The sequence below is a fragment of the Leptopilina boulardi genome, unplaced genomic scaffold (genome assembly GCF_019393585.1).
Source record: "Leptopilina boulardi isolate dan_hultmark-lab unplaced genomic scaffold, ZJU_Lbou_2.1 LbouV2_337, whole genome shotgun sequence".
Taxonomy (NCBI): Eukaryota; Metazoa; Arthropoda; class Insecta; order Hymenoptera; family Figitidae; genus Leptopilina; species Leptopilina boulardi.
The window spans coordinates 736,045-760,845 of NW_026137904.1; the positions used below are offsets into that span (position 1 = coordinate 736,045).

Genomic DNA, 24,801 nt, shown 5'->3' on the forward strand with positions numbered 1-24,801 from the left:
CACAACTTGGCAAAGTTGATTGAGATGGGGACAAAATTTCGCAAAGTTTTGAGCGCACAGTTTGTATCCAAATCGTGGAATAACACTGTATCATTCCTGGAATTAAACTCGGATGCATTTTACATGAAATTGCTCGACATTTAAAGTCTGTTGCGTGTCTGGTAGGAAAAACATTTAAAGACATTTCTCGAATATATATATATAAGAGACCGCGAGGGAAAACTGACTTTCTTTTCTTTGTTTTTTGTTTTCAAGACTCTAAAACTTAAGTAAAAGTAAATTAAAGAGAAGATCCTAACAACATGAAAAGTTGGACAAGCCCCTTTTTTCGTTGAAGCTTTCTAAACCAGAAATATATAAAGATTCACACAGTAAATGTAAAATGAAAAAAAAAATTTTCTTACAAAAAATAATCTTGAAAATATTTATAGAATTTTTAATTTTTGAAATTTTTTCTAAATATAAAATTAAAACAAAAATTCGAATTGTTATAATTTGTCAGATTTTTTTTTTGCATTTTAAACTTAATTAATTGTGATAAATTTTTAATTATCAATATAATATTATTCATTATAATGGAAAAATTGAAAATCATCCCTAAATTGACGTCTCAATCAATATCTCGAATTTCACGCAGAGAATATACCGTGACGGTCAGACAAAGCCCTATATCAAAATTTAGACCCTTCTGATTAAAAGTGAATTCTAATCAATTTGATAATGTAAAAAGCCACATCATTTAATTTAATAAGGATTTAAATTACAAATATATGGTAAAACGAAACTAAAGAAAATCACAATTTTATTTTTAACTAAAACAGAATTCAAAAAACTGATTTAATTTTTTAGAATTAAGAATTTCTCCTAATAAATAAAATAGTTATATTTTAAAATACCTGTTTTTCCTTGATATTCCCTGATCATTAAAATTTCCTCAAAATTTCCAATTTCTTTCTGATCTGGCGCTGTAATATTTTTTTTCCTTACTCCAATAAAACGTTTTTGAGAGATTAAAATAAATATTTCTGAAATGAAAGAAAATAATTTTTTTAGGAATATTAACAAAGCTAATTTTTGGTAATAATAAATTAATTCCAGAATTTCTGGAAAATATAATTTTTTTTTATCCAATATTTTTAGTAATATTCATTCCATTAGAGAATTTTTTTTTTCCATCTACTTTTCTCTAATATATGTAATTGAAAAAAATCACCATTTTCTCACTACATTTCCTCCATTCATTCGCCAAGTTTCAGTGCGCCGCGTATCTCTCAGATTTCATATCCCCAAACATTAAATTCGATAATTCAAATTGCCTTCGCATTTCCTGAATAAAGGAGGGAGAGCAAAAGAGAGGAAGAGAGAGAGAGAGTGAGAGTGAGAGTGAGTGAGAATGAGCCCAAATCGGAATCGACAAAGCCCTTTATCTAAATTTAGCCACCCTTGATCAGTAGTTGACTAATCAGTTACCAAATGTGTATTGTTACATCGCGAGTCACAAGGAGTACCCCAAATTAGCAATCCATAGGCTTGATGTGCGTTTCGATTTGCTTCCATATACGTATGTTGTGGTCAAGCTATAATAGTAAACAGGGGGGATGGTTCGAGCATGTATGTCGACACGGTACATGGGTTATATAAACGTCAAGGGGTGAAAGGGAAGAACGTCAGTGAATGAGAGAGAGAGAGAGAGGGATGAAAGGGTAGGATAGTTCAGAGCCAAATCATCATTTCCTCGGCACGACCATAAATTAAATGGGTGTACCTAGCTTCACCCCCTTTTTGGCCTTCGCCAACACTCACCCCCCTCCCCCTCACCTCTTTTGTCCCAAAGGGTGTCGTGTGATAGATCAACGCTCGAACAAATTAATCGACGTGATTTTTTTTCCACCCGCTCACGTCTCTTCCGGAATTGGCAATTTCCCCAAAACAGATGTATGGGGATAGCTATTTTTATATACATGTGTTTTTCAAGGGAGAGGATACTTTTATTTTTTTTTTTTTTTTTTGAAAAATTACCCTTAAAAGATTTTACATTTTGCAATATTGATAATTCTGACAGCAAATCTTTTACCAAAAAAAAGAGAGATATTTGTCATTCTTATCTCTCCAAGAAATTCGAAGGTTTTTTTTCCCCTCCTTCTTTTTGAATAACAGACAAATTCCATTCGGTGGATTTTAATAATATTGAAATGTCAACAGGGGAAAATAATACGAAGAATTGAATGATTTATGAGATAAAGAATTAATAAATTATTATGATGATTTCAAAAAGATAAATAAATTTTTTTCTTTTTGCTTTCTTTGGAAGAATATTTGAATTTCTATCAAAAAATTATTGATATAAAATTAAAAGTACATGTATGATATATAGAGTTAAAAGTAATAATTTTTTAATACGAGTTAAAAAAAATTTTTCCCCTTAATATCGGTGAGTTAGAAATTAAATTCAGGCAAACTTTTTTAATATCACAAATTGCTATGTTGGAAATTTTTTCTCACTTACGTAACTTTTTTTTATTATTTTTTTATTTTAGATGTGCCATGTTTTTGGTAGATTTTTAAAAAAGTAAAACTTCTCATTTTCTCAAGTCCTTATATAATTTTCTGTTGAGTTGGGTGCGGTGGTCTGATGTCGTTATAGAGATACATTTCTGCGCGTTGGAAAATTCTTGGGATAAATGTTGTGCTGTTTTCTCAAAGGACTTTAGGAAACATGCTAGAAGGAGATAATATGAAGGTTGCTTGCCTCGAAAAGTTTAACTTTTCGACACTGTCGCTGAGCTTTTGCAAGCATATAGTTTGGTTATATTAAAAGTTTTCACGGTAGGCAAAATCCACGTTGCTGACTACACTCGAGCAGCTGTGCATTTAAATTTAATTTTTACCAATTTCCTTTTTCGACTTGAAAATATATACCAAAAGTCTAATTTATTCATAATACATATCATTTCATAAACTTAAATCCAGGAAAAATTCTTTTTTTCTCTCTCTCTCTCTCTTATAAACGAAATTTCAAAAACAGTTTTTTGTTTTTTTCTCATCTTCCACAGACTTTAATCTCTCAATTTCGTAAACCATCAACAATTTTACTGAAAAAAAAACTAGAAAGCATTTGTTTACATCTAGTTTTATGTATCGTCACGCCGCATTTGTTTCGGAAAAAAAAAAAAATCCTCGATGGCAATTTTCCTCTTCAACAATATTTTCCTATAATCCACATTTTTTCGTTTCGATAACAATTAAAAACAAATATTTGCCCATGTATTGTTTTGGAAAATTTTTTTAAAGAGAATAATCTTTCAAAATTAATGAGTTATTTTGAGACTGTTATTGTAAATTTCCTTTTGTTTTATTATTCTATTGTAATTCATACATTATATTTTTTTTTATATTTATATAATAATATTTGTATAATAATGATTATTATAAAAATGTATGTGTAATTAAAATTAAAAGTATAAAATATATATATACAATTTTATTTAGAGATATAAACCTCTCTTTAGGGAGATAATAAAGACTTGTTTAAATGTTTATATGTATGTATAGAGAACTCGAATGATGAATCCAGTTGAAATAAAAATGCAAACTACAATTCTGTAATGGATGTTGGAACGAGCGATGAAAAGTTCGCAGGCTCGTAGAACAAAACGGGAATCGTTTGCTCTTGGCACTGCCCCACCTGGACATTTTAACAACCGATCCATAACAATCCAGAGGCGCGTAACCTCTGCAAACGACCACCATCCATCCAGCCGAACTGCAATATGTTTCCCGGGACGCGAGTTATTGATAAACGGGGGACCCCTCTAAGACACGTAAACCGCTACATGCTGGGAAGGTCGAAGTAACGTCGAGGGGCAAACCACGTTATTGGCGCTCGTGCGTGGCTACACCCTCCGCTTCCTCTTTTATCCTCACAACATTCTGGACCAACTTATTCACTTTCTTCTTTTTCTCTTCATCTCGTTTTCAATTTACTATCTCTTTGCAAAAGTGTTTTGCTCTTTAACGTATTTTGTCAATCAATGAAATCTATGTTTCATTCTCTGATGTGTTTTCATCATTTTCTATTTTGCCCTGTATTCTTCTGGTTTCGAATTTTTTTGTTATATTTAATGTTCGCCTAATTCTTTAATTTTGTATTCCTCTCATCGAATCTTCTTCTTACAATTCATTCCTCTTCTTTTTATATTTAATTTCTTTTTCGATTATTTTCCGATTCTTTCATCTGTTATTTTCATCACTTCTTCCTTGGTGTTCATTTTTTTTTTCTAATTCTCCTACTTTGATTTCGATTTTTTTTAATTTCTTCCTGTATTCTCTTGTAAAAATTACTTAAATTATCAGTTAAACTTTTTTTTTTGTTAGTATTATTTTACTTACTAGTCTTATTGAATAATAATAGTTATTTATTGATAGTCGTTATGTTAGTAGACAAAAATACCATTTTTGTCGCTTATTCTTTATTTCCTGATGGAAATTATGTTTGATAAACAACATTGGTTATAGGCCTTTGTTTTCCCCCACTTATATTGATGTTCATTTGGAAAATTTTTAAAACTTTCCCTTTTCAAATTCTCATTTTAAAATCATTTATTAATTTTTATTTAGGCAGAATTTTTTAATTATTAAACAATTAGAATCGAATATTCCTCCAAAGAAGCAAACAACTGTTATCAAAAACAGTGTAAAAATGTGACATTTACTATTATTGACAAATTTAAATTATTTCTCTAAATACCTTGAAATTTATTTATTCCTTTTTTTCGATTCTTCTCTTGTCCTCCTCTTTTTTTTCTCTCTCTCTCTCTCTCCACTTTTTCGTTCCCCGCTTCCATCAGCTCAAAAGTTTGGGTTTATTTACCAGATTTCCATGGTTGTGTACGTCTGGGAAATTAGTGATTCGAGAGTCTCGACGCCTGGTTTGATAGTATGGAGCGAGTCGCAGGGAAATGAAAAATAAACAGAGGCCTCCTGTCGATGCAGCAAGTTCGCTTCGTGGTGCGGTCTCTCTCTCTCTCTCTCTTTCTCTCTCCCTCGGGATGTTTATGCTTCTTGAAAATTGGTCGACCTTCGATTTCTCAGCACACAAAGGACGTCCGATCCATTGTTGCACTTTGCGAGATGCATATCGCATTTCTTCGAAGAATATTGTATATATGAAAATATAAGCGATCGCGTTCCTTTGAGCTGATATTTTTCGTCCTAAATGGAAAAACAAACGAAAAGAATATAACTTTTTCCTCGAGGTTACTTTATACATGGAAATGATGGTTGAGTTGTTTTTTTTTTTTCTTTTTTAGCCAATAGCAAATGGCATTGCAATGAGGGCAATTTATTTCCAATAGGCGTAGTGATGAGAAAATGAGAGGGATGTATAATTACCACATGCTAATTCATTTAATGGGAGATTCACTATTTACTTTTGTGGGGAACGAGGGCAGCACAACTGTCAACAACGACATCCTGTCGATGCACTTTGTATAATCGGTAGTATTTGCTTGCGAGTTGCCCGCACGTTTCTCTGTCGATAGACGATCAAATTCATTCCTTTTCCAAGGTGTCTACTATCTTCCACTAAATCGAGATTTGGATCCGTCGATGAAGTTAAGGCCTGTATAATCTGAAAAGGAAAGAAGAGTAACTTTAATTTCCGGCACTTGATGTAGAAAATGACGCTATATATATATATATATATGAAACTGGTGGGCCGTTGCCACCCTCTCACTCACTCTTCGTTACACACCCTTTTATAATCTAAAGGCACTCGAAACTTAAACTACTGTAAAGTCTCGGAAAAGGGGAAAAGAGAAGAGTTGGAAGAGGGTGTATTAAACGAGAGAGGAATGGAAAGTAAGAGCAGAAATGGACTGAGAGATGCAGAAATGGAATGGCGTACAGCACTTACTTTATTTTCCAATTCATTGAAGTCCAATGAGAAGACACCAATGTCCCTCGATACGACGTTGTTCTTTAAATCCATTCCTATGAGTACTGTGAGCGAGCAATACCTGCTTTTTGTGAATGTACCGATTGCTTCGAAGGCACCATTTAATGCGAGAAAGTCCTGTAAAGAAAGAAAAGGCTTTCTTCAACTTTTTCAATTAACATTGCAAATTTCTCGAAAGAGAATTCTTCGTATTTTTTTCTATATATTCTATATAAATCGTTTTAAAAAAAAAAGTTACAAACATCACTGGCGTTAGTTACTTTTACTTATATACTCTCACATAAACTTCCAGTAAATTAGTACCTTTAACAAAATAGTGTAAATAAAGTTTGTTGAGTTAGTTAATTATATGTGTGTTTAGTCTGACAACTCAGAAACAAGTATATATATATCAAACGGCGTTAGAACTTCATTTTGACCCATGAAAATATTGTTTAAATCTCACATTATCAAAAATTGAAATTTTTTTTACGATTTTGTTAATAATAATAAATTTAATTTATACCTACATTAAAAAGCAATCCTAAAAATTGAAATTTCTTATTTATGGACAAAAAAAAAATTTCCTTCTGAAGTGAAAAAACCACATTTTAAATTAATTAACTACTCTATACTGTAATTGAAACTAATTTATTTTTCAAGCAATTTTCTTAATTGTGATTAATTAATTTCCTTTTAGAAACTTCTACCAACGCCAGTTGGTACTTTATCTTCGGAAGAGGAATTGGGAGAAGTCTATTTTCAGAAACTAAACTTGAGTTGGAATTCATTAGACGAGACACTCGCTCACGATTAACAATCTGGTCACGTTCTTAAGCCTGCAGGTTGAGCAGGGTTAAGCGATTACTCAGGATTGTTTTGGTCAAAACTGAGCGGGGTGAAAGTGCTTGTGTCAAATGTCAAATGGGTTCATTTTGTAATTTGCATATGAAGGCAAAACACATATATATATATATGGTATCACAAGAGAAAATGGATTAAACATTAAATATGTACATACATATATATACATACCATAACCAGAATTGGAAATCCAACAATAGGCACTCCATTGACCACTTTTAGATCCTTAATCATCAAATCGCCCGGAGTCAAACCACTGATGTCGGTTTTAGCCGAGAGAATTTCTCTGTAGACAACATCCCTTTCAGTGTCCAACGAACCGACCTCTTCCAGGCTTTGAATCACCTCGAAATCTGTCGGCGTCGCACGATCGGCTTCCCTTGAAAAGTTACAAGTATCCACTAGAATTGGCCCTGTAAAAATAATTGGAGAGCACATTTTTTTTTTTTAATAAACTGCAAAATATTCTAAAAATAAATTTTTCAACAGAAAATAAATATTTAATTTCAATAAATAGTAAAATAAATATTTTTTTTAACAAGATAAAAATTTTTAAAGCAGAAAAAAGGACTCGTTTCAAGCTAATTATTGAGGGTGAAAACTTCACCTTCCTTTTTAGTAATAATTTCAACTTCCAAAAAAAAAAAAAATTTTTTCCAAACTCAAAGTTAATGGTGTAACTTTTTTAAACTTCTCAGCCCATAAAAATAAATAGGAATTTTCCGCAGAGATCCTCAGAGAGTTGAGATCTAAAAGAAATTCTCTTTTTAACCTAGGGCAATATTAAATCGATTTTCTTTCGAGTTAGTATCTATTTCATTATTTTTATGAACATCTTATAAGGGGTGGCATTTGAAAAAGAAAAATTCTCTTGCCCAGAGAAAAGTGTAATCACTTGAGAAAATTTTTCAAAGTTTCTTCATTTCTGATAAATTATTATTAACTGTCCCATAACTGTCCCACAATTTCAAAATATATATATTTTTTTTTTGTTTTCAAAAATAATCATATTAATTATATTTCTTTAAATAACAACCGCATATAATAATGAAAAAGAAATAAATATATTTTACAATATCTTCTCATATAAAAGCAAAATAGGGTTTTCTTAATTGTACAAATTTCCTGTTTAATTTTCTATTAGTAGATTCTTATTCCATAACAGTTCCCTTGTGAAAATAGTTTCTATTATTCGGGGAATGAAGCATAAATGTAAAAACAGAGGAAGATATTAGTGCATATGAGAATAGCCTTAATTTTCTTGCTCAACGAAATGAGATGAAAGAAAAAAAAAGAGAAATTTCTTTAACATTTCACATATTTAATATTGAAATAATTCAAATAATTATTTTAAAAAAAGTATTATTTTATTAATTAAATAAAAAAAAATTATATTTTTGTATATAACGACTTTTATTTGTAATATTAACAAAGTATGTAAAGTCTGTTTTTTTAAAAGCCACGTTAATTAACCATTGATTTCAAAGAGAAGATAAAATGTTATTGTTCGAAAACAATGTACATTAAAAATAATATAATTCAATGCACCAAGAGGAGTAAAATACAGACATTAAATTCACTAAAACGAACTTAAAATCCGATAAAAGCCGGAGATTTTTTCACGTATATAAAGCATGCCAGGAAAAGTCAGCAAAATGTGAAAAATTTCCGGAATTTATTAATCCTGACCTCTATTCAATCTGTCAAGTTTTTTTTTTTTTTTTTGCTTTTTTAATTTCTCCCTAAAAAAAACAAAGTACGAAACACTACAAAACTTTACTGTATAAAAATATTTCTACAAAAGATTATTTAAAAATTAAAAAAAAAAAAGTATTTTAAAAGTAAATTAATAAAGGAAAATCATAACTGTTTACAAAATTTTTCATAAAAATTTTATATAATGTAATAAAAATTTTCAAAATTTTTTTCTTCTTCATTTTGATAAATTTATATAGTAACTGGTATATGAAAAACAATAGACTGAAAACCATTGAAAATCTAATAATTAAAATCGGTAAAATATTTGTAAAAAAAAAGAAAAGAAAAAACAATGGAAATATTTATATATATAAAAAAAAGGGGAAACAAAGGGTAATTATTTTAAAACAAGAGAAACATATTGGAAAGAAGAGAAAGAGATGCTAAAATGTAGAAGCGCGTATTTTCACTGAAATTAACAATGAAAATAGATAATAGTTGAATTTTTGATGGAAAGCTGACTTTTAGATTTTTTGACATGAACAAGTTTCCTGGAAACTAAATACCTTTAATACCGGAAATTCCAAAGAGAATATGAATGGCTATCTAGCCATTCAAAATAATTCATTGGATATTTCAACTTTATCAAAAACCCCCGCATTATTCAGAAAGCCGAGAGTCGCTGAAATGTACGATTCCGTAAATAAGTTCGCTCGCATCCGCGCGGTAAATCAAAATCCCCCAGCTTCTGCTTAGCTTGGTGTGTGCTCCAGAGGAGTCTACACCAAATCTCACGTTGATCCGTCCATTCTAGAGAGGGTTTCTCTCGCCCAAAGTTTTCCCGCCCTAAAGCAACTTACGGCCCCGTAGGAATTGCTGTGGCTGACAGGCTACTGTGTATATGCCGGCTCGATTATATACCGAAAACAATACGTCGAGCTTGCACAAATAATATAAAGTCAAGAGAATATTTCAAGGTAAAAGTACTAGGTTTCTTTGAGCTATATATATATACACATCGTGTATATAAGACTGATACTCCATTCGTGGAAGGGAAACGGCAAACCTAATTTTCAAGCTTACCAAGTACTTAATACTTTTGGGGTAGGCATTTCTCTCTCTCTCTCACTCACTTTCAAACATTCAAAACCTCTGAAAAGTTTCGTAAAGCTTTAGCGAGACGTGAAAATAGCAAAGAAACTTTTGAAGAGAGAAAATTTCCAAAGAATTAAAACTTTAAAAAACCTTCAAACGAAACAACTAAATAAATTAGTAGATGAGTTATAATAAATCAGTAATTAACAATTAGAAATTAAATATATTCTAAATTTGATTATTTTTGAAAACCTTTTTTTTTATAATTATAAAATTATTTTCTTATAACTTAAGATTAAATAAAAGTAAAAATCTCAACGAGTTGTTAATCAGTGATTAGAATGTTGATAATTTGAACAAACAGGGAAAGTAGAATTTCTCCAATCTACCCTCGACATTGGGGTGGATATCAGAATTTCTATACAAGATGCTATTAACAGTTCTAACGTTTTAGTCACCCTCACGACACACGTTAAATCAAAATAAAAATTCGAATTCTTCTAAATGGGCTTCTAATTGGAAAACTCCTAATATTTAATTTCCGAAAAGAAATCACAGGAAATATTTCATAAAAAAAAAAAAGAAAGAAACATAAGGTTTATTTCTTTATTTACACTGACCCCTCTCCTCAATTAGGAATAAAATACTCTCAAAGGGAATTTCTTGTCTCCTTGGTCGGAAGCCTGGAAAACAAATAACAAGAATTGATGATATGAACTAAGGCTTTTCTCTCTTCTCGAACTCAGTACTAATCCGGACAAATGGCCACAAAAAAAAAATAAAACCGAAGAAATAAACAAAGCAACCCTCATTAATCATTCTTCTTAATTCAGTTGCTTGAATTCAGTAAAAATGCCAATAGAAAACCGCTTTTGTATCATAGCACCTGTTCGAATGATTCTTTTCTTTTTTCTGAATCGAGGTCGTCAAATAGAGGAACTTTAGAATAATCATGACGGAATAAAGTATATTTTTTTTTTTCGCCGAGAAATTCGAGTATACCTTTAACTTGTGTGGGAGGCAGCTTTTGAATATTTTATCCGTTGCAAAAATAACGATTTATTGGAAAACCCAACGAGCCAACGAACAGGCTCTCTGGGAAAATATTTAACAATTCATTCATCGGATGTGCCAGGCAAAAAAATTTAGTCTCACAGCAAACTCAATGCTGGCTATGTTTTTTTTTTTTTGTTTCTATAGTTCATAAAAAAATTGATGATTAATTATTAAAATGATCGATACTTGCCTCGTAGTAGATTGGATATTTGAGAATCAACTAAATTTGGATGTTTCTCGAGAACTGTTTTAGCGACAAGAGTGGCGCAGCTGCCAACTGTTTGTAGATTAATCCTTTTGCCGGTCCAGCTCCAAGCTGCATCTTGGGGACGGTGATCAATAATTTCTACGACTGAATCTGCCAGCAACGAATCCTCATCGGTGAGAGTGTGATGGTCGACCAAAACTAGCTCCAATTTGTTCTCAACGTTCAAGGCGTGAAGATCGATTTGGTCTCTGCAAAAGTTAATTAACTTCTTGGTTAAATTAGATTAGGAATGTCTCGACCTTCAGGCAACTGTATTCACAGATTCTTGAAATAGTTCCAAGCTAACAATAAGGACATATTGGTTTCCAAACTAATGGAATTATATAATATATATAGAATTTGAGTTATAACAGATTCGAATTAAATCACATTTATCTTTTCAAGATCAATGAAAATATTTTCAATCAAACAATTTTCTTTTATTAAATCCAAATAAATAAATTTATATCATATGAAAGAAATAAATGATTTTTCCATTTATTTTAATATTCACAATGAGTATTTAAATTTTAGTAATGCCTTAAAATTATCTAATGAAAAACCGAAAAAAAAACATTATTACATCTAAAAGATATAACAAAATTTGTAGAGTTATCTAATTTCAGTTTAGAATTTAATTGTTAACTGTAAGTAAATAGTTTACTGATAGTTTTTCAAGACTTATTTTTCATTAGACTTGCAGCGCCGACAGAGTTCCAAATTCCACAGGGACCGTAAAGTGATTACGTTGTTGAAGCTGCGCTTTTTGTTGTGTTCATAAAAAGGCACTAACTTCCTTAATAAAGTAAAATCCTTTATAGGACTTTATTGATTTCTATTAAGTTTATTAAAAATCTAATATTTTTTTTAATAATTTAATTTTATAATTAAAAAAAAAAATTTACATTTATAATTATTATAAGGAAAACTCTAAAATTTATCTATTTGTAAAATATTATTAAAATCATCAAAAGAGCTCTACAATAAATTAATGAAATCTGCCGAGATCAAAATGTGTTTAAATTGTTTCATATAAACGATGTTACAATAATAAACAAGTGGAACGAAGATAATACATTTTCTTAATGCACTGTTGTAGAATGATAAGATGATAATTGAAAAGTTTGCGAGAAAGGGACTTGTCCTGAGGCAGATTACTAAAATGCTTTTGACGAGACAAGGGATGAAAAGGAAGGGTCGCGTTTGAAATACACGAATTAAATTTTAAGTATTGTATACGAACTTACCGAAACGTCAATAAACTCAAGGGTACTTTATGATGCTTAAGGTAATAAAGGACTTCAGTCTTCACACGAAATTCCTTTTCAAAAATATTCATAACAGGTATTACTGCAACATTGACACGATTCTCCTTTTGTACATCGTAATATTGAAAAAGTCCTTGAACTAATGCACATACTGCTGAATCTAAATCACAGCTTTGATTTCCCAATACAACACGTATTTTCTCATATGCACTTAAATTTGGCTGCAAAAAAAGAATAAAAAAAAAAATTTTTTTAGGTTATGTAACTCACCAAAAATTTGTTGTGTGATGCAAATTTCTCGCAGTTTTTCCCAAGTTATTTTAATATACACACCAAAACAAGTATATCGATTGTTCAATAACTTGACATAATATGACAATAAAAAGTAGAAAAAATTAAAGAAAACTCACATTTTACACACCACGAAAAAAAACATTGAAAACACCGTTAAATGTGTTAATAAAACGCGGGAATAATGCAAGCAAAAAATTTAAATTCTTCGCCATCTATAGGAAAACACGTAAACTATTTTGAATTTTTTTTTTACAAGTTCCCTACTATTTTGATTGAAGGTAAAATGCAAATAATTTCAATTTGTCTTAATTAATTTAAATATTATCAAAAAGTACATTTTAAATAAAAGATAATAAAAGAATAACTTACCAGAGCTTGTTTTGATTTCACAAGAAATGTCTCCATCTTTCTAATTTTGTAAAATCTTTTGAGGTTAAGTTTTACCGCTATATCCGCTTATTCACAAAAAGAAATAAAAAATACGATAAGATACTTTGTCGCACAGAAAGTTTTTAATTTACAATCAAAATTCTCTTTGTAGAAAGAATTTTCACTAAATAACACAACACATTTCAAGCAAATTAATAAAATGAATAAAAAATGCACAGACAGTCGGCAACACCCGATTAATAAGACGAGAAAATAATATTCAAGGAATAAAGTATCCAACACTAAACTATAGTAAATGTATTTATCAAATGCACTCAATTTACATATTTTGCATAACTTTTTTCAACATTATTTCTATATTCTTGTGTGATAAAATAATTTTTTTAAACAATTATATGGGTCAATTGTTAGAGCGCCACTTGAGGGAAACTGGAACTAAAATCCATTATGGTGGCACATAGCGGGAACATTTAAATACGATAAAATTATTTAATGTGTATAATTTACGGAATAAACAAATAGATTAATGTTTTAGAGATTTGTTTATTATTGTATTATTCATTTTTTAAAAATTTGATAAATTTTATATTTAATTTGTATTTGCGGAATCTATCGTATTCAAATTTAGTTCTCAAAAGTTTGTTTCAGCCCAGAGGGCGCTTGAATTTTTTGCCAGTGCCTGATTACATACCTGCGATTGGAGCTGTCATAATTGTGTTGTGCTCTTTTTTAAAAAAAATATATATTTATAAATAAATAAATAATATAGTTTTGCAAATAATTACTGTGATCAGTTTTCATATCTTCTTGATGTAAATTTTCACATCAATTTTACATTCCTCATTGATTGTTATTTTATAACGGAGAATTTAAAGGACATCCTGGTTTACACTGACACATGAGAAAATATGATTACAATGAATACTGATCCTTTTGACTTTCATTTGTCTCATGTTCTACATTCATATGTTGTGGTATAAAACAATCAAGCAGTCAATGTAAAAGTGATTGACAAGTGGTTAAAAATGGGCGGCTGCTGGAGAATAAATTCCATTCCATGTCTCCGGCTTTCTACGCACCACCCGCCCACAAATCTCTCTCAGGTTGAAAACACTATGTATTCTTTTATTTTACAAATCTCTTTCTAAATGTCACACCTTTAAAGAGCACGTCCTACCTTAAATGCCAAGTTTTATATTCATCAATACACAAATTTTGTTTTGATGATGTTTTTCTGTCAAAAATTATAAACTTCAAAATAAGTTTTGACAAAATTCTATTTTTTCTCTTCTGCGACAAGTTTTGACGTAAGTTTTATTATGGAATATAAAAAGGCATTTTTTAAACTGTTTTTATTTTATTTGGCTTTATTAACTTATTTTTAGTAAATTTTCAGTATTATTTACTAAAACAAAAGGTTATTTTATTGTCTTGTTTTTATTTCCGACAATTTTGTTTATTATATTAATTTTTGCTGATGTAAACCACTTTTTATTTATTTTAAATTTTCTGTTTATTTAATACATTGGTTTATATTATGTCAAATTATTTTCATTCATATTTTTTCATAATCTTTTGAATAGAATTTTAATCAATAAATAGTCCTCTGACTGAAAACGAAACAAATAAACTAAAAACTTTATAAGAATAATGTTTATTTGAATTTTTTTGCTTTGTTTACAGAGTTATTGAATTTTGAAGTAAATTTTTTAATAAAATTGATAATTTTATTTTACGTGGACAGTTTCAAAATTTTGGGTAATAATAATTCCAGTGTCAAAAGTTGCATATTTAAATGTAAAAAGGAATTTTGTATTGTACTTTTATTTATTGGATGTAAAAATTTTCATCAATTTTAGAAAATGGAATGTATATATAAAGTAACAAAGATATGTGAACTATTATCTACCCAGTTATTCTCATTTCCGAATAGAATGTCGTCATAACTTGTCCCACGTGGGAGGTAAACGGATTACTAAACGTCTCTAAGATTCTAAGAAAAGAAAACTTTCAGTTAAATGAAAAAAAGTTACACTAGTTGTCAGAAAATTCTTAACAGTCTTTAAAAAATGTATATTATAAAGAAAATTATCTTCCAATTGATTAAAAATCGAAAAATTATTACTATCAATATTAATTATTAAAACTATATCATTATTTGGAAAACTATTTTTAATTTGAAACCATTTTCCAAATAATGATACATATAATTATTTGAAATTATTATTATAATTACCATTAATTGACACAATCAATAATTGTAATAGACTCTATCAGAAAATAATATTTCCATTTTTTTAACTCTTGTAAAATTCAGATCTAGAGAAATATTTAAAAATAAATTTCTCTAATTTTAGCCGCGTTTATATTCAAATGTCACCTTTTAAAATTAATCAATATATTTTATTAATATTGAACTGATGAAAATAAATTTTAATTTCGAACTCACAAACGATCCTGAAATTAGTAAAATAAAAATAGATATACACACAATATTTGATTTAAATAATAATAAGGAAGTATATTGACGTCGAAACAAGTCTGTCACAATACATCATTTATTCACATATGGAGGAAATAGTGAAAGGTACATAGTTCATCCTTTGTATTTCAGTAAACAATGGAAATTAATTCCTCTGAGGATTTCGCATAACAGTGTTAATACGACAATTGTAAAAGAAAAAAAAAATGAGGTTCAATAAGCAAGAATTACTAACACTTGCTACTCAGCCATCACAAAAATTCGAAAAGGAAGGAATTTTGTACGTTCGTGAACGACAGGAAGGATTTTTTCGAAGAACAGAAAGTGAGTCAATATTAATTTTGTTATAAAATTAAAATGAAAAATATGATGAGAACATCGCTTAGCAATGAATATTTTTTAATAGAATTTTTCTTTAAATGCATGTCTGCCTTTTTCTCAGTGTAATTTCGTAAATGTTTTTGCTTGAGAAAAAGATTGCATTTTTTAAATTATTTTCTTTCATATTATTATAAATGGTTAATAGTTTAATTTAATTTTTAATATAAAAATATTGATAATAATATTTATTTATTGTACACATTTTAAAAAAGAATCATGTCTTAGGAGAATTTTATTTTATATGACAAAACAAATATCATTGCTGCGTTAATTATTTTGTTAGTTTTTTTTTTATTTTTATTCTATTATTATAAAAAAAAATGTGTGTTTGAATAATTTTAGCTCATTAAGCAAATTTTTTTCGTATTTTCCATATACGTAAACAGATATTTTTCTTTTCTTTTTTAAAAGCATGTTTTGTTCAATGTAAATATTGAATTTAGTTCGAAAATAATAATTCCAATGTATGACGAATGTTTTAGATTTAGAAATGAAATTTTTTGTAGAATATTTTAAGAATGATTGTAATTAGTTGTTTTTCAATTTTCAAATTTGTTTTTCTGATTAATAATTTGTTTTCAACATAATTAACAATATAAAAATCCTTTTTTTTTAATAAACTGTTTACTTTATAAAGAAAATAATATTAGCAAATAAATTGCTTTTTTTTGTAAATAATCAATTTTCTTTCAGCTTCACTCATCGAATTAAATATTCACTTGTTTACTCTCTTTCATTTACTAAAATTCACTTTATTAGGAGGAAATCTTAAAAAATTCAATAATTGAATTAATTTAGGTATATTTGTCAATAACTACATGTTTGTGTTAATAATAATCAAATAAATTTATATTTTATTAATTATCACAATGAAATTATTAATTATAAATTTGTTTATTATTATTACGATAATTAATTAATAACTGTGATTAATTGATAAATAACTGTAACTTACTCGTCTAATATTCTAACAAGCAAGTATAGGTGATTTATAAACAATAACCTAAACATATATTCCTAGATGTATATATAATTTATACGGGGCATGGTTAATTACTACCAAGTACCTCCCTACAATTTACAGGTACAAGTAAAAAACTAGAGAGCAAAAGACAAAAAGGAAATACACATAAGACCCTTCGAGACTTCAGTTGCGTTACAGCCAGCACAAGTAAAGGTATCATTGAGTGCATTTTACCATTTACCAATATTCCCATCCAAAATTTCCTGCTTTTAATAATATTTAATTATATTTTTCATCTCAATTAACACTCTACGGTTGCAGTTCTTTTATATATATATATATACATGTAGAAAACGCATCGTTGTCCATATCTCTCACTATTTCCTTTACATTACAAATTATTATTTTGTTTTATAGTTTGTCACTATTATCGCACTTGGCACTTTGCAAAACAAATAATATAATTATTTAATATAAAATAATTTTAAAAAATTATACAAATTCTGTTTATAAATTATCTAAGAAAAAATATATTTTTGCAAAACCCAGTGTGACGACATATTATATGCAAAATGATCAACTGATAAAAAAAAAACTCTTAAGATTATATTTTCAGAAAAAATCAAACTGATAAGCGAATTGTAGATAAATAATAAATTTGATAAAAATTTAAACAAGGATTAGATAAAGAATGCATTTACGTATATTTAATATTTAGAATGTGACAAAATTAATTATAACAGCATGCACTTGCCTGACAAAAAATAATTTGCACGTTTAAAATTCTTTTTTTTAGATTTGTTTTGCCCAATATTTTGTCTATGTTATTTTATACATAAATATAAGGGAAAATGCATATAGTGTTAGGAGTGTGAATTTTGAATGCATTACAATTAATAACAATCACTATTTTCAATTTTTTATACTTTTGTTCTTTTAAATTAATTTTATTTTAAATTTTTAAATGAAAATTATTTAATTTCAATAATGATTTTTTACTTTATACCTTTTATCAATGATTTGTATTTAAAAATGTCAATAACATTTTTTATTCTATTCATTGAATTTATTTTTAATTAATAAAAATTGTTATAAATTTTTATTTTTTTATAATTTATAATTTAATTATTTTTATTTTGTTTATTAAATTTAATTATTAATTTTATTTTATTTGATTTTTCAGTAAGTCTAGAACGCTGGTGCAGACTGAGAGGGAATTTGTTATTTTATTTTAAATCAAGAGAACAATGGTCAGAACCCCTGGGAGTTATTATTTTGGAGCAATGTTCTGTTCGAGTGGACCAAGCGACCAATCAGATTCCTTATGGATTTAGTATAGGTAAGAAAAAGAAATTTTTAAGCCTTTTTGAAATTTTCAAAAATCTCTTGAGATCTTGTGAATGTGGAATTTTTTATTTCACTTTGTTTTCGAAATAATCATATATATTTTAATGTAATGCAATATGTTTCTTATTTATTTATTTATTATTATTATTTCTTTTTTATTTTATTTCAATTTTTTTATAATTTTAAAATTAATGCAATTTTATTGAGTCTCTAAATTCTAATGATTTGATTTTTAAAAACCTCGAACATTGTTATTACCCTTTAAGTGTCGAATTCTGTTTTAATTGAATCCTACCTAACTTTTCAGTGTTCGATGGTGGTTTATATCAACAGTTAGGCGCCAACTCGTCGGAAGATAGAGACAGTTGGTTACAAGCTCTTCAATTAGCGAGCTACGATCATATGAGAAGTCAGTTATTATCTTTAAGGCAGAGAATTGAAGCTTGTAGTGGACACAAATACGACACAGACATTCAAATGTTACGCTTGCAACGCGGAATCATTACAGGTATAGACTTTCAGATGCTTTCAAATTACGTACTCTGTAATATAATTCGCAGATTTCCTTTCTCATCTCGTAATTTTCTTTTTTTTTAAAAAAAGAAAAATGACACTTTTTTGACCTATTTTATTAATCATAAATAATAAAATAATAATAAATGAATTTAATATAATTAATAATTTTTTTAAATAATAAAATTGAATTGATTAAATAATTTAATTATGTAATAATAATTGAGTTAAATTGATAATACAGTGGGATAATTATTAAATTAAATAATTTATTGATATATAAAGAATAAAAAAAAAATTAATATATAAAATGAATTTAACGATCTTTTTTCAATCTCTTTGATAAAAAAAAGATCATTTTACAGATCCTGCGGAGATTCCAATTTGTGAAATTTCTCTAGCTTGTGATAATCTTCTTTGCGATGGACATGGTAGACCGCCTAATCCTGTTTTGGAATTGGATATTCAAACGAATCAATCGAAAATGTGGATCAAATATGCCAGGACAGAAGTTGTTGAGGTAGAAAATTTATTGAATTGATAATTTTGTGTATTAAACTTGTCATTGAAATTTATAAATTAATAATTATTAATTATAAATAAATGAAATAAAATTTTTTTCAATTAAATCATTTTTGCTAATTAAATTATTTTATTTTTCAGAGAAGTAGCAATCCGGGGTTCCTGACAACTGTGTGTTTTAGAGCGAGTGATAGTTTAAATATGGACAGCAGGGTTAGAATAACAGCTTTTGATGTGAGAGAAAGAGTTAGTCAGACTGCAACACCTATTGGAAGTGCAGTTATGATGTTTAGTACCATTCAGGATACACCAAGGTTAGATTACTGTTCAGGGTTTAATAATTATTTTTAATTTAAAACAAGTAACTAGAATTGCAAAAAAAAACTTGTAATAATTGTTTTTCAATTTTTCAGACTGAGAATTCCTTTAAAATCAGCTAAAGCGACAACTGTTGGATTTTTAACAATAAACGTTTGGAATTTAGAGGCGGAGGATAAAGGAAACAGTACTGAAAGCACTCCTTCTAAACATGTTTTAACAACTAACAATCAGGTAATTAAATTGAATTTATCATGTAATTGTTTAAAATGTTTGAAAATTTTAAACTCTCTCATTCAATTAAATTTCTGATATCTTTATTAATTTACTTTTTAGATAATGTGCCATAGAAGATCACAGTCATTACCTCCTAGATTAGGGACAAAAATTAAACTTCCTCATCAGGGTCAATTGAAACTTTTATTCGCTAATCCCCATATACAGACTTATAGGTAATAATTTTGAAATAATAGTAATTTAATAATTATTAATTAATTTATTATATTTTGATTAAAGATTTCATTCTGGATTGGGTGGTGATATTTGTGTTCACGAAATAATGGCAGAAAGTAAACTTTGTTTCCAATTTCCACAACAATTACTGTAAGTATTATCCAAATTTGATATTTTTACTATTTTTTATTTATATTATTCTACTATTATTTATAAATTAATAATCAATTTACAGTGGAATTTGGATACAAGAAGAAAAGGAACTTTTACAGGAAGTCGCAGGTATGGGAGAATTAAGAGAACCCTGGCACACGAAACAAGTTGAACTTCTCGATCGTCATTTACAACTTTTAAATTTATACTCTCAGGCTAAGGAAAATTTAGCAGCATTTAAAGGTAGAATTTATTAGAATTTATTTATTTTTTTATTTGATAATATATTATTTAAAATACATGATTAATTAATTTTGTTTTTCAGTTTTTAAATAAAAGATAAAATTTTTAATTTATTTAAATTTTGAACAATAACATTTTTTTCATTATGTTTAATAAATTTTCTATGATTGCAGGAAGTTATTTTAAACAATCGTCAAGAAGAAATGATAGGTCTTTGGAATTTGCTCCTCTTAATTTACATCTTCAACGAATGTGGGTGCACAACGATACTCTCAATAAATGCGGATTTTACGACACTATTAGCGTTGGAGCATTTACAGCACACTCTCATAAAAGCAAAAATGGTGGTCTTATAAGGTAATTTTTAATGAAATGTTAATTTTTAAAAATTAATTATTAATTAAAATTAATAATACTTTCAGATTAGTACAAGCTTTAAAAGAATCGCCAACCCGTTGCAGTCAATTATATCAAGGAACATCAAAAATCACAATGGCTCATGACGCAATTCAAGCAATTAAACAATTACGACGAGACGTTGTAGAAGCAATGCGATCATTAATGAAATTAGCTAAAGATAAACAAACAAGTGGAATGCTACCAATTTGTGAAGATATGATTTCAAAAACACGAATTCTTCTCAGCCTTTGGGATCCGGGTCTTGTTGAGGAGGCATTAACATTTCTCGATGAGCATAAAGTTGCCAAAGTTCAAGACGATTTAAATAATGACGATCCTCTATCTCTAGATTTTAAATCAAGTCAAAATCTCTCGCCTTTCAGAAGAATTACACAACAATTGAATTTTGATCTTCGTAGTCCTGATTTTGATGATTTCGTCACACCCGATACACCGGAATGTGTGCAAGATATTTGGGCACGTGAATCAACAAAAAATAAATATACAACATTTACCGCAAAAAATGAGATTAACAACAAAAAAGAAACGCAAGTCGAGGAAAATTTTGTCATATTCCCTGAAGTGGATGATGATCCAAAAGAATCAGAATCAAAGGATATTGTGACAAATAATTTGGAATTGAGAAATAACGATAAAGTGGATAAAAAAGATGATGATAATAATATTGATGATGATGACGACGATGATGATGATGATGATGATGATGAGAAAGGCGATATTGATAAAAATGATATTGATCTTAGTAAAAAATTTCTAGATACACAAAAAATGTGCAATTCACCATCGGCAAATTATTATAAACCCACCGATGAACCAGAACCATGGGATATAACACAATTGAATATTGAGGCAAGTGTCATGTGTCTTGTTTCAAAAGTGAAATTTCTTTGTGGACGTTGCAGTAGTCCGGCTGTGAGACTTAGAAATAAAAATGGAATTGGTAAAACTCCAAGTATCAAAGGATGCTTGCCAAATAATCGCAATAATTTAGGTGTTGTTACAATTCAACCAAAGAATGGAATTAAAAATGATGAGGCAAGCAAATTATTGGACAATACAAATAATTCAAATCGACAGCAAAATAGTTCTGGAACTGAAATAACCACGCCTGCATTTGCTAAAGCCAAAGAAGGTTAGTTAGAAACATTTTTATTTCTTAATTGATATTAAAACCAAAAAAGTGTTATTATTTTGCTTTTATTTTTGTGCTTGTTTAAAAAAAAAATTGCATGCCTTATTGCACACATTAGCCAATTTTTTGTTTTCACTTTATCATTCGCAGCAATTGATGTGCAAGTTGCCTATTTATTAGGAACAAGTGATATTTATTCTAATGCGTCTTCCGATAAAGTATGTCAAGCCGTGGATTCAATGACAAGAGTCATTAAAAGCAATTCTAGCCAGAGAAATAAATTCACTGAGGGATTAGATTTTGCAAGTATTGTTGATTGGACCAGTGAATTAAGACCGAGTATGAAAAAATTACGACAAGCAATGGATGGACTTTTGAAAACTGCTCGACTCACACATTCTGTTTTTCGTGTTCAAGAAGATGCAAAAAGTGCACATCGTGTCTGTAATGTTCGATACAGAAGAGACGTGTGTTTCAGTCAAGCTGTAAGTATTTTTTTTTTTAAATTAATTTTTAAATAATTTCTTATATTTCTATCTATATCGATTGACAATTATGTTTCATTAATAGCTAACGGCTTTAGTTTCTGGATTGATGGCAAAACTTTGGTGTCAGAGACCTGATCCAATGTTTCTATTAATTCTGACAACACTCGGTCCTCTCGTTTCATTTGAGGCATTATTAAGTTATTACGGTGAGGAAATCGATAAATGGGGTGATATGGCAGTTGCAGTTGAAGATATGCACACTGTTACATTTACCTTTACAAGAAGTGGAATTCATCCCAGGTAAATATTTCTCATATAATTATTTATAGTAATTATAATTGTAATTATAATTGTCATTTTTTAAATTATTTTTTTGTAGAATGGATCGAAAAGCAAAAAATTCAATGCAATTACCAATACCGCGAGTTGTTGGTTCTCGCACAGCACTGACAGTTCTTCTTCCGGTTCCCGATGCCATATATTCTTTACTTCCTATTGTTCCGTCATCGAGACAAAGTTTATCATTTAATGTAACGCCAGTCTTCTTTAATATTGGCATTAATGAAATGGCTTCATTGGCAGAAAGTCTTGGCACAACAAAACCACAAGAAAAAAGCAATACTGACAATTTTGATAGACTTAATGAATATTATTTACGTTTTAAGAAATTAAATTTACCAACTGAACCTTCTTCCACGAGAAGTAGATATTATTTTTACTTTAATGATTATAAAATTTAGTAATATGAAATAATTTATTAATTATTTTTTTTTTTCAGTGGGAACTCGTTCGCCTTTGAATCAGACTTTAGCTGATATGATGGCGAATTTGAAATCTTGCATTCAGGCGAAAGTTAATAAAAATGTAAATGTTTTACAATTGTCTTCCCAAATATGTCGCCGTATGCGTGGACTGAGATTTACTAGTTGCAAAAGTGCCAAAGATCGTACGGGTATGTCGATCACCTTAGAGCAGGTCAATATTCTTGCTGCTGAATATCATTTAGCAGAACATGAATTTATGAGAGCGCTCGAATGTATGCGAAGGTAAATAGCCAAATTAATTATTATTAGTTGCTTTTTTAATATTAATATCTTATATTAATGGAAATTTAATTTACACAGTGAGGGATGTCGCCGAGAAAATACATGGAAAAATATTGGTGTGAGAAAATACGCTTTCAATAGTCTTCAAATCCTCACGCTTCCAAAACTCTATCGACCTCCAATTGGAACTTATGGATCAGCGCAGACTTAAAGTTGAAAAAAAAACCAGGAAATTCTTGTCCATTTGTACAAATTAGTTATATATAATTATACATATATTCTTCCCAGGAAACAAGGTAGACCAATTTTACTTAAAAGTAGCAAATCAGTGGTCTTTCAAGGTGCTAATATTCTCTTAATTGTCTATTTTTCTTAACTCAATTGAATTAAGAACTATTAACTCGAATTTGAAAAGTTCTTCATGTAAAGAAAAAAAAAAATGTACAGTGCCATCATTTCCAGAAATGTTTCATTGCAATTTTTTTGAGACTTTAGATTTTAAGAAAATTTTTCTTATTTAGTCATGTAAATATGAAATTGTACATTTATTATTATTTTTTTTTTTGTAATATTGTTTATTATTTATTGAAATTATACATTTTTTTTGGAAAATTTAAGGAGACTTGAATCGGATGAATGTAATCTCATAATAGATAACGGTTTTACAAAAGCGAGGGAAAAAATTCATTAAGAAATTTATTTTCCAGCTTTTTATAAATCATTATTTAATTTCAGATATTGACAAATGGTTCAATTATTAATTTTTGTATTATATAATAATTTTAGTTTTGAGAGCTTTCTTCATGGGATTTTGATTTTATGAATGTAAAAATATGGAAGTAGAGGGGCTTCAATTATTTTCACTTGCGAGTAGAAGTTCCTGAAATATTAATTTGGACCATAATTAACAATCTATAAAGTATACACAAATATATAAATATATAAAATATATTATCGAAAAACAAATTCTTAGATTTTGAAAAGAACAAAAAAAAAAACTATCAACTAGAATTTCCTTTGTATATCTTTATACTGAATAGAAAAATTCATTTTTATCCAAGAGATTTGATTGTAAAATTTTTCAATTTTAATAGAATCTAACAAATCTATACAAGTTTTTACATAAAATATATAGGTACATTTAAAAAATAAAATTGTCACTTTTTAGACTTGTATATCGACACTTAGAAATAAATCAATCGAATTTAATAAATAAAAAAACAAACAAACAAAATATTGGATAAATGTGAGATTTTCTAACTATAAATATGAATAAATAATTAATCGTACTTTATTTACAAAGTAATCGCATAAAAGGAATTCGAAAATATCAATTCTGTATTTAAAAAAGGAAACTAGCATACAATAATCAATCTACGCAGATGACTCGAAAGCTGCCGTAATAATTACAATTTCTGAAAAATAAATGTTTAAATAGGAATAATTGGACTATTTATTTGATCTAATTTTACTTTTTTCACTTACACATTTT

The 24,801-nt window shown here is 28.4% G+C and overlaps 2 protein-coding genes across 8 annotated transcripts; one reads left to right on the top strand and one right to left on the bottom strand.

Annotated features, from left to right (window-relative positions):
* Positions 1-4,808: 4,808 nt before the first annotated feature.
* Positions 4,809-13,281, bottom strand: LOC127285617 (exopolyphosphatase PRUNE1). Of its 2 annotated transcripts, none has more exons than XM_051311729.1 (6): positions 12,827-13,281; positions 12,143-12,384; positions 10,839-11,104; positions 6,971-7,212; positions 5,915-6,073; positions 4,809-5,629 (listed from the first exon to the last, which is right to left on the bottom strand). In XM_051311729.1, exons 1-6 carry the CDS (start codon positions 12,860-12,862, stop codon positions 5,459-5,461), a joined length of 1,116 nt encoding a protein of 371 aa, XP_051167686.1. In that variant the 5' UTR covers positions 12,863-13,281; the 3' UTR covers positions 4,809-5,458. The 2 variants fall into 2 exon arrangements, with proteins under 2 accessions (XP_051167686.1, XP_051167687.1); XM_051311730.1 differs by lacking the exon at positions 12,827-13,281 and adding an exon at positions 12,497-12,604.
* A 238-nt stretch (positions 13,282-13,519) lies between these two features.
* LOC127285615 (inositol polyphosphate-4-phosphatase type I A) lies at positions 13,520-24,753 on the top strand. 6 transcript variants are annotated; one of them, XM_051311725.1, is made up of 18 exons: positions 13,520-13,950; positions 15,462-15,653; positions 16,795-16,887; positions 17,858-18,013; positions 18,329-18,529; positions 18,888-19,054; positions 19,198-19,370; positions 19,470-19,608; positions 19,711-19,826; positions 19,891-19,977; positions 20,063-20,223; positions 20,397-20,580; positions 20,646-21,775; positions 21,956-22,260; positions 22,346-22,563; positions 22,643-22,965; positions 23,042-23,309; positions 23,388-24,753. In XM_051311725.1, the coding sequence occupies exons 2-18, from the start codon at positions 15,536-15,538 to the stop codon at positions 23,518-23,520; spliced, it is 3,972 nt and encodes a 1,323-aa protein (XP_051167682.1). In that variant the 5' UTR covers positions 13,520-13,950; positions 15,462-15,535; the 3' UTR covers positions 23,521-24,753. The 6 variants fall into 6 exon arrangements, with proteins under 6 accessions (XP_051167682.1, XP_051167680.1, XP_051167683.1 ...); XM_051311723.1 differs by having other exon boundaries at positions 13,521-13,950; positions 21,926-22,260; XM_051311726.1 differs by having other exon boundaries at positions 13,521-13,950; positions 21,995-22,260.
* Positions 24,754-24,801: the final 48 nt, after the last annotated feature.

Bases quoted from the DNA above. Each gene is read 5' to 3' on its own strand.
- LOC127285617 (XM_051311729.1), bottom strand. From the start codon at position 12,862: ATGGAGACATTTCTTGTGAAATCAAAACAAGCTCTG. The intron at 6,074-6,970 runs GTATGTATATAT...CTTTCTTTACAG, and splicing joins GATTTCCAATTCTGGTTATG to GACTTTCTCGCATTAAATGG. The intron at 5,630-5,914 runs GTAAGTGCTGTA...TTTCCTTTTCAG, and splicing joins TCAATGAATTGGAAAATAAA to ATTATACAGGCCTTAACTTC.
- LOC127285615 (XM_051311723.1), top strand. From the start codon at position 15,536: ATGAGGTTCAATAAGCAAGAATTACTAACACTTGCTACTCAGCCATCA. The intron at 16,888-17,857 runs GTATCATTGAGT...TTGATTTTTCAG, and splicing joins TACAGCCAGCACAAGTAAAG to TAAGTCTAGAACGCTGGTGC. The intron at 19,827-19,890 runs GTAATAATTTTG...TTTTGATTAAAG, and splicing joins CCCCATATACAGACTTATAG to ATTTCATTCTGGATTGGGTG.